The sequence below is a fragment of the Pezoporus flaviventris genome, unplaced genomic scaffold (genome assembly GCF_033815535.1).
Source record: "Pezoporus flaviventris isolate CSIRO_AGI_PZ_B2104156 unplaced genomic scaffold, CSIRO_AGI_Pfla_v1 ptg000034l, whole genome shotgun sequence".
NCBI classification, from domain to species: Eukaryota; Metazoa; Chordata; class Aves; order Psittaciformes; family Psittacidae; genus Pezoporus; species Pezoporus flaviventris.
Window position 1 is genome coordinate 2225434 of NW_026892582.1, and position 13488 is coordinate 2238921.

At 49.6% G+C, this 13488-nt stretch overlaps 1 protein-coding gene across 3 annotated transcripts in view; it reads right to left on the reverse strand.

Annotated features, from left to right (window-relative positions):
• Positions 1-2602: 2602 nt before the first annotated feature.
• STX8 (syntaxin 8) overlaps positions 2603-13488 on the reverse strand; it is a 102588-nt gene continuing 91702 nt past the window's right edge. For 2 of the 3 annotated variants that reach the window (XR_009744896.1, XM_061461960.1), the window contains one exon: positions 4507-5470. Coding sequence is in view for 2 of the 3 variants with exons in the window: in XM_061461960.1 (XP_061317944.1) it covers positions 5403-5470 (68 nt within the window). In the remaining variant the exon portion in view is untranslated. Of the gene's footprint in view, positions 2771-4506; positions 5471-13488 lie in introns of those variants that run through there. The other variant, XM_061461959.1, reaches the window with a different exon arrangement.

Sequence of the window (13488 nt, forward strand, 5' to 3'; positions counted from 1 at the left end):
ATGGGACTTAGGAAATGCCCATCGAGCATGCCTGGATATCTAACGCTTACTCTGATTTTCCAACCTTGGCAAGCACAGGCATCCTCCCCAGCACAGCCTTAACACCAACCAAATCCACCCAGGGACAAGCCTCAGCCCCTTCCCCATGACAGGACCCCTCCAAGCACTGACACAACCTGGGAAATCAGAAGGAAATGGAGTCTGTACAAGACACAAAACAAGTCAGAGCCCACCACAGCCAGAGCCACCCACAGAAGCGAGATCCCCATCCCTGCCCCTCCAGGACTCCATCCCTGTCCTTCCAGGACTCCATCCCTGTCCCTCCAGGACTCCATCCCTGTCCCTCCAGGGCTCCATCCCTGTCCCTCCAGGACTCCATCTCTTCCCCTCCAGGACTCCATCCCTGTCCTTCCAGGACTCCATCCCTGTCCTTCCAGGACTCCATCCCTGTCCCTCCAGGACTCCATCCCTGTCCCTCCAGGACTCCATCCCTTCCCCTCCAGGACTCCATCCATGCCCCTCCAGGACTCCATCCCTGTCCCTCCAGGACTCCATCCCTTCCCCTCCAGGACTCCATCCCTTCCCCTCCAGGACTCCATCCCTGCCCCTCCAGGACTCCATCCCTGTCCCTCCAGGACTCCATCCCTTCCCCTCCAGGACTCCATCCCTGTCCCTCCAGGACTCCATCCCTGTCCCTCCAGGACTCCATCCCTTCCCCTCCAGGACTCCATCCCTGCCCCTCCAGGACTCCATCCCTGTCCCTCCAGGACTCCATCCCTGTCCCTCCAGGACTCCATCCCTGCCCCTCCAGGACTCCATCCCTTCCCCTCCAGGACTCCATCCCTGCCCCTCCAGGACTCCATCCCTGTCCCTCCAGGACTCCATCCCTGTCCCTCCAGGACTCCATCCCTGTCCCTCCAGGACTCCATCCCTGCCCCTCCAGGACTCCATCCCTTGATCCCTGCTGGAGTTTTGTGCTTTTCAGCCAGAATAGAAAAGCTCCTTCACTCCGTCCACGGTCCCCCAGTGCCCCTCACATGCTCCCAGTAACCTTGATCTGCAGAGCTGCTGGTGTTACTGGTGCACAGCCCATCCTGTCTGGGGGAGGCAGAATAGCTCGTTTCGGGGTGTCCAGGGATGCAGTTCTTCCCTGCAGCCACCCCTGCTCCCGCAGAGACACCTCTGTCCAGTCTCCCAGAGAGGGACCAGAATTCATCCCTGCACACCCACCTCTGTCAGGTACAACCAGCACAGAACTCAGCACCCACCCACTGCCCTGGGACGGGACCGAGGCCCTCCGGAGGTGGAGGGGTGGCCGGGGAGGGGCTGTGGAGCCTCAGCACGGCTTTGGAGAGCAGCCGAAATGCCAAATCAAGCACCCCTCGCCGGCAGCACCCAACAGACCTGGTTTCGTCTCCTTTCTGTTCATTTCGTGCCCGTGCCCTCTCCCCGCCACCGCCTCCTCTCCCCTCTCAGAGCCCCTGTTCCTGGTTCGTTGTTTTGGTTTGTTTTTTTGTTATTTCTGTTAATATCTTGAACTGTAAATGTTGTTTAGTTCTGACCATTGCACACTGCTTTGGGCGATGTTTCTTTACAATGCATACTAATATATTATGGTTATTATATATGAATATATTTAATGACACGTGAAAAAGTTGTGGATTTTCTTATTGTTTTTCCAAGTTGTTTCGTTGGGGTATTTTTCCTTTTATTTTTGTTTTCCCTTTTTGGTTGGTTGTTTTATTAGATTGGCTGTAATTGAACCCGAAGGAGCTTGTAACTGTTCAGCACCCACTTGGTAGAACTAAAGTCAGAAACCAGTTGAATAAACTCTTGTAAACTGTAAAAGGCTCTGTTTCCTTCCACTGCACCAGCGCAAGGGACAGGGACTCGTGCAGGGAAGAGTCAGCATCCCCTTCCCCTTCCCAGCTCTCTGCCAACGTCCCCGTGGCAGGGCCCAGCGTGGTGCGCTGCTATTTCTGACCATCAGCCCCATCCGTGCGTCTCACCAGCATCCTCCATCGCTTCCCATCAGTGGCCACATGCCCTTGGGACAGCCGGGTCACTGCGGGCTCCCGGTGGGTGGCTGGGAAGGATCCCACTTGGGCTCTCTGGGAACTCTGGACCGGGTATGTCCCAGCATCGCACCGGGCTCCCCTTTCTTCCTCTGCCCGCCAGAGGAGACTGTGGGACAGAGCCAGGACAGGCCGAACCCTGCGGAACCCTGCACAGAGCAGGTGGACAGGTGTGGGGACAGGGGGCAACCAAAGCCTGAGCTCAGGGGAGCTGCCAACCCCAGCCCAGACCCATTTTCTGCTCCAGCTTGCCAGCGCTGTGCCTTTCTGCCCATCCGCTTCAGGGGTCCAGGCTCCATCCCCTCATCTCCAACAGGACATCAGAGGTGCCAGATGCTACTGAAGGACTAGGCAAGGGCTGGTCATACACACAAGCTAGAAAGCTGAAGGCGGAGGGGGGGGAACTGAGGCTGCAAAACACTTCCAATGAGAAAAATAGAGGCAAAAGGTCCTGCAAAGTGCTCTGGGGTCACCCCGCCTGACCCCCAGCCTCAGCAGCACCCGTAATTTATGAATCGGAAAACATCTTGGAGGTCAGAAATCTCAGATCTTTATTGCAGAGACAAATGGGTCACAAGTGCCACCACCTCTGCTCCGGGGCTGTCACCTGTGGCTCCTCACAGAAGCAAATGGGTTTCCCAGATTGCTCTGGCTCCGTGTCCTCCAGGTGGTTGTTTGACAAAGAAACGGTGACTCTGGAAAATGGGAAAAGAGCCTGTTCCCACTGAGGGCTGGACCCGAGCGTTTGCTCTCAGCCTCATCCCACTGGGCAGCGTGGGAGAGCTCAGCCAAGCTCAGCACCGAGCTCACACCCAACCTCCAGATACAAGGGCACTTGAAAATACCCAGCAGCCTTTCAAGATCATCTTTCCCCTCAAGTAGCAGAAAGGGACTTCTTTTCAAGGGCACTTGGACAGGGAAGTGCCTCTCACAGGTACCAGACCTTCCCACAGCACTTGTATTTCTGATGGAGTACCGACTGGAAGCAGCTAAAACCCTGAGCACATCCTCCGAGACAGCAATGAAGGAGCTGCAAGGGAAGGCCAAGCTGGGATGTCTCTGTGAGCACGTTCCAGGGGAAGGGAGGACTTTTGCTTGGAGAAGCCACCACAAGTGCATGACTCCAGCAGCCCCACGGCACAGACTGAATGGGCAGCTTGAGCACCCTTTGTTCCACGCCTGGAAGTGAGGGCAACCGGCAGCATGGTGACTCCATGCCAGGCACCGGTGAGCTGGGCTCACCAAGCCTGCTCGCCCTGAGCCAAAACCCCGCGGCTCTGGCGCTTTAACCTTCCTTTTTCTTTGGTGGGGCAGGAGACAGAAAAGCTTCCCCCAGCACAGCAGAACGCTGCCAAATCCACTGGTTTTTAATAAAACTCCTCACCCACACGACATATTAAATGTTACTAAAGGGCAAGTCTGAGGCCCCCGTGGTGAGACATTTCAGCAGAGCAAAGCCTCACGTTTCTACCTTTCCTCAGCACTAACAGGAAAAATGTGTTTGAGGACCCAACAGGTCAGGAAACATCGATTTAAAGCCTCTGCCAGAACAAAGTCACTGTGTCACGTTGATCAGGATGAATTATGCATCATCCTGCGTGTCCTGGGAATTCAAACAAAACCTTCATTCCCTCCATAAACGGCAGCTTTAATTAGAAACCCGACTCTGTAGCTTCATCTCAATAAACCACGTGTCATTCTCCTGCTGTCACCAGAGATCCAGGGGCTGCACTGGAGCCGTGAGCTAAATCCTGCTGCAGGGCTCGGGCACAGGAGTTTCCAGTGTTGGTCCTTCCACAGAACTGCAGGAATGCACAAGTTCTGAACACAGCTCCAAGGCTCCTGTTACCTGTTGCCAGCTGGAGTCGCCTTGCTTAAAGCTCTGTTTCTAATCTAACATCAAGCAATAAACAAGTCAATAACCTGTTGTGTCCTCTTGAAAGCCATGAGAACCTAAAACTCCCTGGTTTTCTCCCCTCTTCTCCTTTGAAGGCTGTAAGATGAAGCATCTCTCCAAGGAAAAGCAAGCAGGCATGACCTGGACTGGACTTTTAAAGGCTTGAAGGATTTTCTCCAGCAAAGCACATGAGATGCATGTCCCTCAAGATGTAATGCAGCACCAGGACACCCTGGTTTCCCACCTCCCAGATCAGTGCTACATGTGCCACCACTCCAGTTGTGCAGGTGGAAGGCAGTGAAAGGGAAATGAGTGCCAAGAGCCAGCTGAGAGCTGCAAAGCAGCACAGGTGAGGACCAGCCCAGGGCTGGCAAGTTTTATGGATCTGGAGGAAATGTATGTCATGATACACATGAAGTCTGACAGGAATTGCCTTTTTCCTTCTCCAAACCAGCTCTTAGGAAATGAAAGTGTTGGAGTAATCGTTCATGCACAACATGAGATGGTGGGAAACAATAAAGACCCAGGCAGATAAACTGTATAGAAACGGATCACCTTTTATTCAGTATTTATTGCTTGCCCTGTCAATTCTGAAATCAAACTGAGCAGTGTAACAAAATAATGATTTTCTTGGCCAGAAGCAAACCTTCAATCCTTCTTTTTTCATTAGTTTGTAAATAGGGTCTAACAGAGTGAAGTCATAAAGAGGCAGCCCTCGCTTGCTGAGGTTAGTACATTAATGCAGCACATCCTGTGTGCAGAGCATGGCAGAGCATGTGGAGAGCACGCTGTCCTCATGAGCACGTACAGGGCAAGGCTCTCCATTTGGACCCACCTGGCTGGAAACCTGCTGCTGTTCACATCTGTCCATGGAGATCAACAGCAAGAACTCTCCCCCAAGGGCTGACTCATTCACCAGAGTTTCTGCGTATCTTGTGGGGGTCTCGTGCCTCTCCGCGAGCCTTCCCATCCTGCGAGAATCCAGATGCAGCCAATCCCCAAAACACCTATTCCTTGAAAAATGTGGTTTCATCTCTAGGGAAAGTATGAGAAAGTGGAGGAGCTGCTGTACCCCCAACCCACCCCTGCATTTTAGTATCTTAAAGCCACTCAGCAGCAGCAGCCACAGCCACGGACCGGGCAGCAGCACCCTGACACCAGCGTGTGCTCAGCCGCAGATGCACCGAGAAGTGCAGCCCTTGTGGAGCCAGCTGCAGCCTCCCCAATGCCAAATGAAGGTGGGAAGAGAGCCCCTCCAAATCACGCAGCGCTCTTCAGCTGTGCACCAAGCGGATGTCTGCCGGACACAGCCTCGTTCCAATACCGTTGAGTTTATTTAAATCACAGGTCTTTGCACAAAGTTGGTCTCTTCTCCAGAGTCCTCCGCGCTCAGCTGCGGAGCAGCAGCTCCAGCGGGCCCCACACCCGCATTAGTGTGTTGGCCAGACAGCAACCACAGCAATGGCAATCAGCAGCAACACAATCACCACCAGCATTCCTGGAAAAGATGAAACGACGTCAAGGTTGCTGCCTTCATCTCGTACAATTGGTCTTCTGCAATTAAATTCTTCCTCTGAGCCCTGCTCCTCCTCCCAGCTGAGACTGATTTCCCCTCCTGCTCACCCCGTGCAAACCCCATCACAGATCCCTGCATGCTGCTGACCTGAGCAGGGCTGTGTGCTCAAACCCCACGTTGGCAGAGCAGTTCCTTCTCCTCCTGACCCTTCACATTGATTTTTTAGCAGTGCCTGCAGGGGATCTTCCTACTTAAACATCTGCCTTGCAATGACTAGGGGGTATGGCAAGGCCAGTTAAGCTGTTCTAGAATCCCTCTGTACCATCCCACTGGGGCAAAGGATTATTCAGAAGGAAATTCAAATTGTATCAGGAAATTGTTTCCAATACAAACTACTCCCGCTTTCACACAAAGCTGTTTGCAGAGCAAAAGCAGGGCTTTCAGGCATGTACCCGACCTGGGGAAATTAAGAACAACCAGCATTAAAGGCAGTGTAACAGTGCTCTGCACAGGCTCTGTGTGTTCCATCCTTACCCAGAACCACACCAGTTCCTGTGCAGAAGCTAATGACCAATATCATCTTAAAAACCTTCACAACTACCTTCTAGCTCAGGCACACCATGCTGCTCTGGAGGACGGTATTTAAGATGTAAGTTATGGATCATTTGGAAGAACTGATCCAGAAAACCAGCAAAGCAGATTTTTCTCTCTCTCAACTGAACAACAGTGATAAGGCAACCCAGGGGTCAGACACTGCTAGAAGAAACTAACTCTCCTCAGTTCCCCCTTCTTAGGGGGAACTCTCCCCTTTCTCTCCCCTTTCTTAGCATGGAGGAAGAACTGTTTCACTGAAAATGGACTGGATCTCTGCAGTCCACTCCATCACCTCCCCAGGCAGCCCCAACATGTAAACTCTTTGGCTGGACCACGGTAATCTTCCGGCACCGGCATCATGTTCACAGGCATCCCCTGGGGTTAAACCACCTTTTAATTAGGAGGCTTTTGTTTTCCTTTAGTATCTGCTCTGTGCTATTCCCCTGTCCGGGCTGCAGGAATATGTTAAGGCTCCAAGAGTGGAAAAAATGTCCCTTCATTTGGGCCGCTCACGATGACTGTTACTCAACCACTTACGATATTTACAAGTCCAGCTCATGGCAATTAAAAAAGGATGTATTAAAATAAACTCCTCTTTCCAAGCTGGAAAAGGATATTAGACCTGGCTTTTTGTAAATAGTGTCATGTTTTCTGTGCAGAAACTGCTTCTCTGCCAGGGCTCTGGGATTTTTTTCCAAGGAAATAAAAGTCACCACAAACAGTATTTTTTCCTTCTCTGTTCAGTTAAAACCATTTGTTATCTGAAGGGAGCTTGAGCAGCACTTCACCCCACTGGCTCCCGCAGGTCTCAGGTATTGAGCCGTTTCCTTCCAAAGAAGGCAGCAGCTCCATATGCTCCACTTGGGATGCCGAAGGACCGTGGCAGGATTTGGCACTGCAGGGACAAGCTCTTTTGCTAGGCAGAGACAAGTTCAATTGACTGGTTTATACTTAGTGCATCCTTTGGGGTAGGATGATACGGGGTAGTTTTGTTTAGAGGACACTAAACTTCAGGCTACTCCTGGTTATGAGTGCTCATTAATCACAATCAAGATGGAGTAAACCAGCAAAAATGCTCCTGTATGTTCCTGCTGTTCTCTGCACCCACAGCCAGGGCTTGGGGTTGGCCCCAGTGCCAGCAGCCCCAAGGGCCATGCTGCACAACAGACACTGGACAGCCAAGACCCCTGCCTGGGCACCCAGGAGCTGGGTTTGTCCCAGCAGCACTGCTCAGTGCCAGCTCCCTCGCAGCTGAAGTCCTTTGGGAAGAAGCCCAGGGGATGGTCCCATTGCTGGTCCCCTGCAGAGCCTCACTCCACATCCTCACCCCAGGTCACAGTCTATGGAGCATACTTGACCCAGCAGGATCTCAGACCACACGCTACTCGCTCCAACTCACCGGAATGGGTGAGAGAGGGGTGTCTGGTTTCCAATCTCAGCCAACCACTCAACATCACCCAGCAACACAAACTGTTAGATGAATACATCGGGAACATGATCTGTACTTTTCCCACCTTTCTAGTCTCACGCTTTTTATATCATACTATACATTTTGTAGTCCTCAGAAGAGCCAGAAACGAATAATTTGCTTTAATTAGGAAGAATTAATATCTGATAAAGCTGCTGCACTCAGATTCCCTGTTATGTTTTGCACTGGAGGGAAAAGGTTTAGAGGGTGCAAATCCTTAGCACAGTTTCAGTCTAACAGAGTTTATGGACTTCAGCAATTAAGAGACAACTGAGATCAGTTGCTTGGAAAATAGTTTATAAGTGTGAATTAGTAATGATACAAAGTGGAGTTAATGGGGCAACTTGACAACTCCCAAGAAAAACTGCACATAAACCCAGAACTATTGCCCAGCAGGAACAGGGGAAGGTGGGGAACAGTAAAGTATTGCTAATGGGCAACAGCAGAATGAACAGGAAACTTGACAGACCGTTCAGGGCAACAAGAGCAGGACAGCAACAGGAAATAAACTTCATTTTATTCCTGGAAAGAGACTGGTATTAAAAACCTGGAGCCACTTTTCAGTTTCCAAAAGCAGTGGTCAAGTGCTTCCTCCCCAAGTGAGGGACAGAGAAGCAGCAATGGCACATGTCAGTGCAGTATAAATCAGTGTTAAAGGCTTATCTGATCCATGTGATGTGCACAAAAAGAATAGGATCATATAAATTGGCAATAGCACATGAATTTCAAAGTACCTCTTGCATGATAGAGACCAGATGTTACGCACATTTTTCCACCCCCCATACTACAGAATAGCAGATTAGAAGGATCTGAAGCTTTTAAACCTGAGTGTTTCACAGAGCACAACAAGTTTTCCTAACAAAAGCTGGAGATAGGATCTGACAGGAATTATGCATTTAGGTTCCCTGCTTGCTTTGCCTTTTTCTGTTCAAGTCCTATGAAATATAAATATCCCCCTCGATGAGAACTCCTCAAAGAGAAGTTGAGGAATCAAAGCCACCAACAATGTAAACAGGGGTAAGGGAAGAAAAAAAACAAAAGATTCCCGTGCCAAAGAAAACAAATTTGAAATGCATTTCTCAGGGAAAGGTGGGAAGTGAGAAATGAATTCTCTGTGCAATTACAGAACAATTAATTAAGGCAGGTTGGAGGAAGCGCAATACCCTTGAAGCTCCATCTGCTAAAGGGTCTGTGAGGGTGCTGCTGTTCCAGCTCAGAGGAGCAGCACACAAATGCAGAGGGCACGTTCTTGGCTTACTCCGAGTTCCAGGCTCCTGGGAGCACCAGCACTCACGCTGCTTTGCCAGGTTTTAACCCTGACATCAGCTGCAGCTCTGCTCATCACCCTGATCCCGACCCCCACTCCCTGGGCAGCACAGGGGTTCTCATTCCAAACTAAGCAAAGCCTTCTCCAAAAGATAGTTCAGATCAGATTTTCAGAGATAAGAGGGAAAGGTTACAACAGAAGTAATTTAGTTCTCGGTTAAGATTGCTTTTCAGTCTGTCTCACCTGTCTGTCCAGCCATGAGACCAGAGGATCTGGGGTTCACATCAAACCTCATCTCCCTGGGGCAGCCCAAGTCCCAAGTCTATTCCCTCTCCGTGGGATTTATCAGCTTTAAGGATCCCTGGCTTGGGGTTCATCACAGACATCCCTCCTGCTGTACCTGACCTACTCCTACATGAACAACTTCCCAGCTGGGGCTCACTTAGAAATGGAAATTATTCCTTGAGATCTGAATCTGCCTAAAGGGGTTTGGGCATGTTAGAAGATGATTCTCCACCCCAGTTTGCACCTGAATGTCCAAGGGGTTAATGATCTGTGTAAATACAGGTGATGGTTGAGGACTCTTAGTCCCTTGCGCCTGTTCTGCCAGTTAGTAACTATGGCTGCCCTGTCGAGACCATGTAACTCAAGGGTTTACGTTCTTATTAGAAATAAGACTTCACTTAAAGCCCACACTCTCTGATGCACTGCCAGGTGTCCTCAGCGATGAAAAATACCAGTCACACAGATGACAAGCCCAGTAAATCATTTCATTTTCCCCTTTTCATCCCAACCTTTGCTGTTTACCCATCGCAGAGACCCCAGATGTGACTTGGAGCAGCACCACACTGAGCACTATGCAAACCCACACCACATCCCTGCCCTCGAGAGCATCCCTCTCTTCTCAGGTATCCCTGTCCTCTCAGGCATCCCTCTCCTCTCAGTACAGAGCCCACACTATAGGCACTGGGTGCATGTTCCAGCCCACACGGTGCTGCTGAAACCCTGGGTGTGCTGCAGATCTGAGGGAGGGCAGAGAATCATGAACATTTCTGGCCTGTAACTCCACTGATGCACAGGATGCCACGCACTAAATAAGCCTCTTTGCCTCAAATAACTGTTATGAATCCCAAAGAACATGATGAATTGGTTTCCTCAGAGAAAAGCGGATACCTACCGCCAGCCAGCAGCTGGCTTTTGTGCTTGAGATTAATCACTGAGACTTTCCAATTCCTTGTGCTGACTGTTCAGATGGAGGCAGCTGAGGCTCAATGAGCCGCAGTTTCCTTTAGAGCATTTTGAATTCCTCATGCCCACGAGGCTGGAGCCCGTTGGGGCAGGAATTCCCACTCAAGAGCACTGCTGCCGAAGGGGACAAGCCCGCACAGCACCCAGACAAAGCGGCCAATTGTTGCTTGTCAACTGGTGCTTCTGCCAGCTTTCTGACACGGCAATATTTACTGTGAAATATCCACTTATTGTGCTGAATATAACTCCTGGGAATCTGAGAATGTTTAGGATCTGGCAGGGGTTCAAGTGCCTTTGAACAGGCAGGCAGGAACTTGGTCATAAATACATCGTGTTTTGACAAGTCCCTCTTGAATAAGTGTCAAAAGATTTCTGGTCTGCTTCTATCAGACTATTGATTTACCATTACAATCGCCTCACGGCCACAGAGTGCTGGCCATTGAGATTTAATGTGTTATCAATTAGAGCCTGCAGGTTCCTACAAGGTGCCTTGCAGTACAACTTCACACTAGGCAGCCCCTGCAGAGGACACAGCTGCACCTTCCTCCTCAGCATCCCCCGCTCCACTAACAAGATCCTGGTTGCTTTTTCAGAAGGGGCACACTGGCAAATATTCCAGGGACCAAGACTCTTGTTTAATGGCACCAGGAATGTCAGCAATGCTTTAGCTCCTCTCTTTCAGCCCCCTGGCAGCCAGACACTCCTACACAGGCTCTTTACATAGCTTCATCCAGCTGCCTGACATCCCAGGCTAGAGCAGCAGGTAGGCCATCACCAGTGTGCCCCAGAGCCCTGAAATTCCAGAGCAATGCCTAGACTCACATCAGCACTCCCATTCAGCTGAAGGTAGAGATGTAGAAGGAGTAGGTAGTGGCTGATGCACCCAGGGCTTCACAGGTCATGTTAAAGGTCTCCAGTGGCAATGCTGATCATAGAATCACAGTATAGTTTGGCTTGGAAGGGACCTCTAAAGATCATGTAGTTCCAGCCCCCCCTGCTATAAGACACCTTCCACTAGACCAGGTTGCTCAAAGCCCTGTCCAACCTGGCCTTGAACAGCGATGATCTGTCCTTCTGCCTTGGAGGCATCTTCCAGTTGAAAACTGGTCCACTCTACTACTCTTTGTTTAACCCCAAACCCATCAGTAATGGACACAAGATATCCATATCAAGACAATCACTCACTGCTACCTCTCTGGGCATCAGCCCAGCTTGGGCTGCCCCTGAACATATCCGATCCCTAGGAAAAATAGCCTAAATGCTCTCAAAGCATTTTAGAGGGCTTATGAAAGCAAGTGTGGAGAGAATCTGCCTGTGACAGCAGAGGTCTGGACTCAATGAGCCAGGAAATCTCTTTCAGTCCCTGCTGCTATAATCAGTTCACAGAGTATTGGATGCTCTTTATAAATAGGGGAAGTAAATAGGAGCATATGCTAAGGGTGATGTCTCCTTTCCATGGGGTGCGTAGCCACGGCGTCTCTCAGGTTCCAAGCAGACTGCTCTGGCAGCAGGGCAGCACCTCCCGGCCAGGGAGCAGCAAGAATCTTTTGGACATGGGCTTGACCAATGCGATTCCCATCTGTCACCCCCAAATCCATGTCAGCTGGACACCTGGAGACTGAGGCAGCCACTGGCCTTTGGAGAGCACTGTGGTTTTGTGGACCCAGTGCTCTTTCGAATACTGAGTGTATTCAGAAAGCAGAGACAATCACGTGGTGGCTGCCTGCTGGTTCCTGGATAATTGAAGTAAATACTGCTTCCAGCCCATTAGAAAACATTTCTAAGGCACATGCGTGTGTGTGTCCAAGTCACCTGCCCTGACTTCAAAAGCTGAATGGTTACGTCCAAAAGCATTTCAACAATGCCTAACTTGCAGCCAGCAAATCCCATCCAAATAATCACAGAATCATAGAATCCCAGCCTGGTTTGGGTTGGAAGGGACCTTAAAGCTCATCCAGCTCCAACCCCCTGCCATGGGCAGGGACAGCTTCCACCAGAGCAGGTTGCTCCAAGCCCTGTCCAACCTGGCCTTGAAAATGAGACGTGCCTCTCTGTGATCACCCACACAGTTGCTGTGTGCAGGGAAGAGGCTTGGGGAAAGCAGCCCTGCTGCTCTGAGCATCCCTCAGCACCCTGATGGTGACTCTTTCTGGGAATAGGAGCTTTGCCTGGGGTTTCCCCTATCTTGTATGCTGATTTAGTATAGTGTTATTCGCAATAATGCTGAAGGATCAGCACTGGTGTCTTTTATACATTATAAAATAATATTAAATAGCATGCTATGACTTTAAATAGCCTGGTATAGCATTACATTATCTGGAAAAAGTGGCTTATTTTACGCCAAGAAAGTTTATATTCCCACAGAACTGTGTATCCAGAAGTTTGTGAATAAGTCTTCTTTTATAAGTGACACAGAGCGCTACCTTATAAACACATAATAGTTGTTTTATAGGGTAGGAGAGAAGCAGGGAAAAGATGGGAGTTTCAAGAAGAGGCTGTGGAGTCATAGCTGTTTTCATGGAGGACTTCTTTGTAATGTCACAGTTTTAAAACAAACAAAAAAACCTTAACAACAAAACCAACAAATTTTATCTGCTTTTTCAGTCAGTTCCTTTAAAGTCCGTGTTGCCGGACAGACGACAAAAGCCCTGCCCAAGCTTGTTCAAACCCCTGATTTTCAAGGCAGCAGAGAACCAACTTGGAAGGCTGGCTCCAAATCTGAGGCACATACCTAAAGCACTAGTTTAACATGGCAAGCACCAGAAGAAATCCATCTTGCTGTCTTTTATGTTCCCTAAAAAAGGCCAAACACTTTCTCCCCAAAAGCTATAAAGACGTCCTTCCGTCTAACATTTTCCTCGTGTGGAGCAAGATGGGGCATTCAATTTGTATTGCATTAAGAAACACTTTAGCATAAATCCCACGCTATTAAGCTGGCTTGTATGTAAACACACTCCCTGATTCCTACACCTGCATCATTGAAACGATCTCTCCAGAGGCTTGTTCTTTATTAGTTTTGTGACAGCCAAACTTTTTCTTGGGCGACAGGCGTGTGTAAAGCGCTGTGGTCGCACATTATCCTACGCCCCCACCCACCCCAAGGAACCTGGACCTTATTGCTTTTGACCTTCCTTTTCAACTGCTCTGACTTGAGAAATGTAACACTACAACTGTACCTCTCAACTCTGACATCAAAATCATTGGCAATTCTCAAAGAAATCAAGAGCAGGCTCTGTGAATGGTTATTAAAGGCTTCAAACGCCCATGTGCTTCACTGGGTCTGGAGGAGAAAAAAGCAGGACGCTTCTCAAAAAAGCTGAGCTCTTTGGAAACAACAGCTATTGCATTATTAATTCCTTATTTGGAAGAAAGAAAAACCTAGGTCATTGCTATGTAAGATGAAAAAACCCTCTGATTTTATGA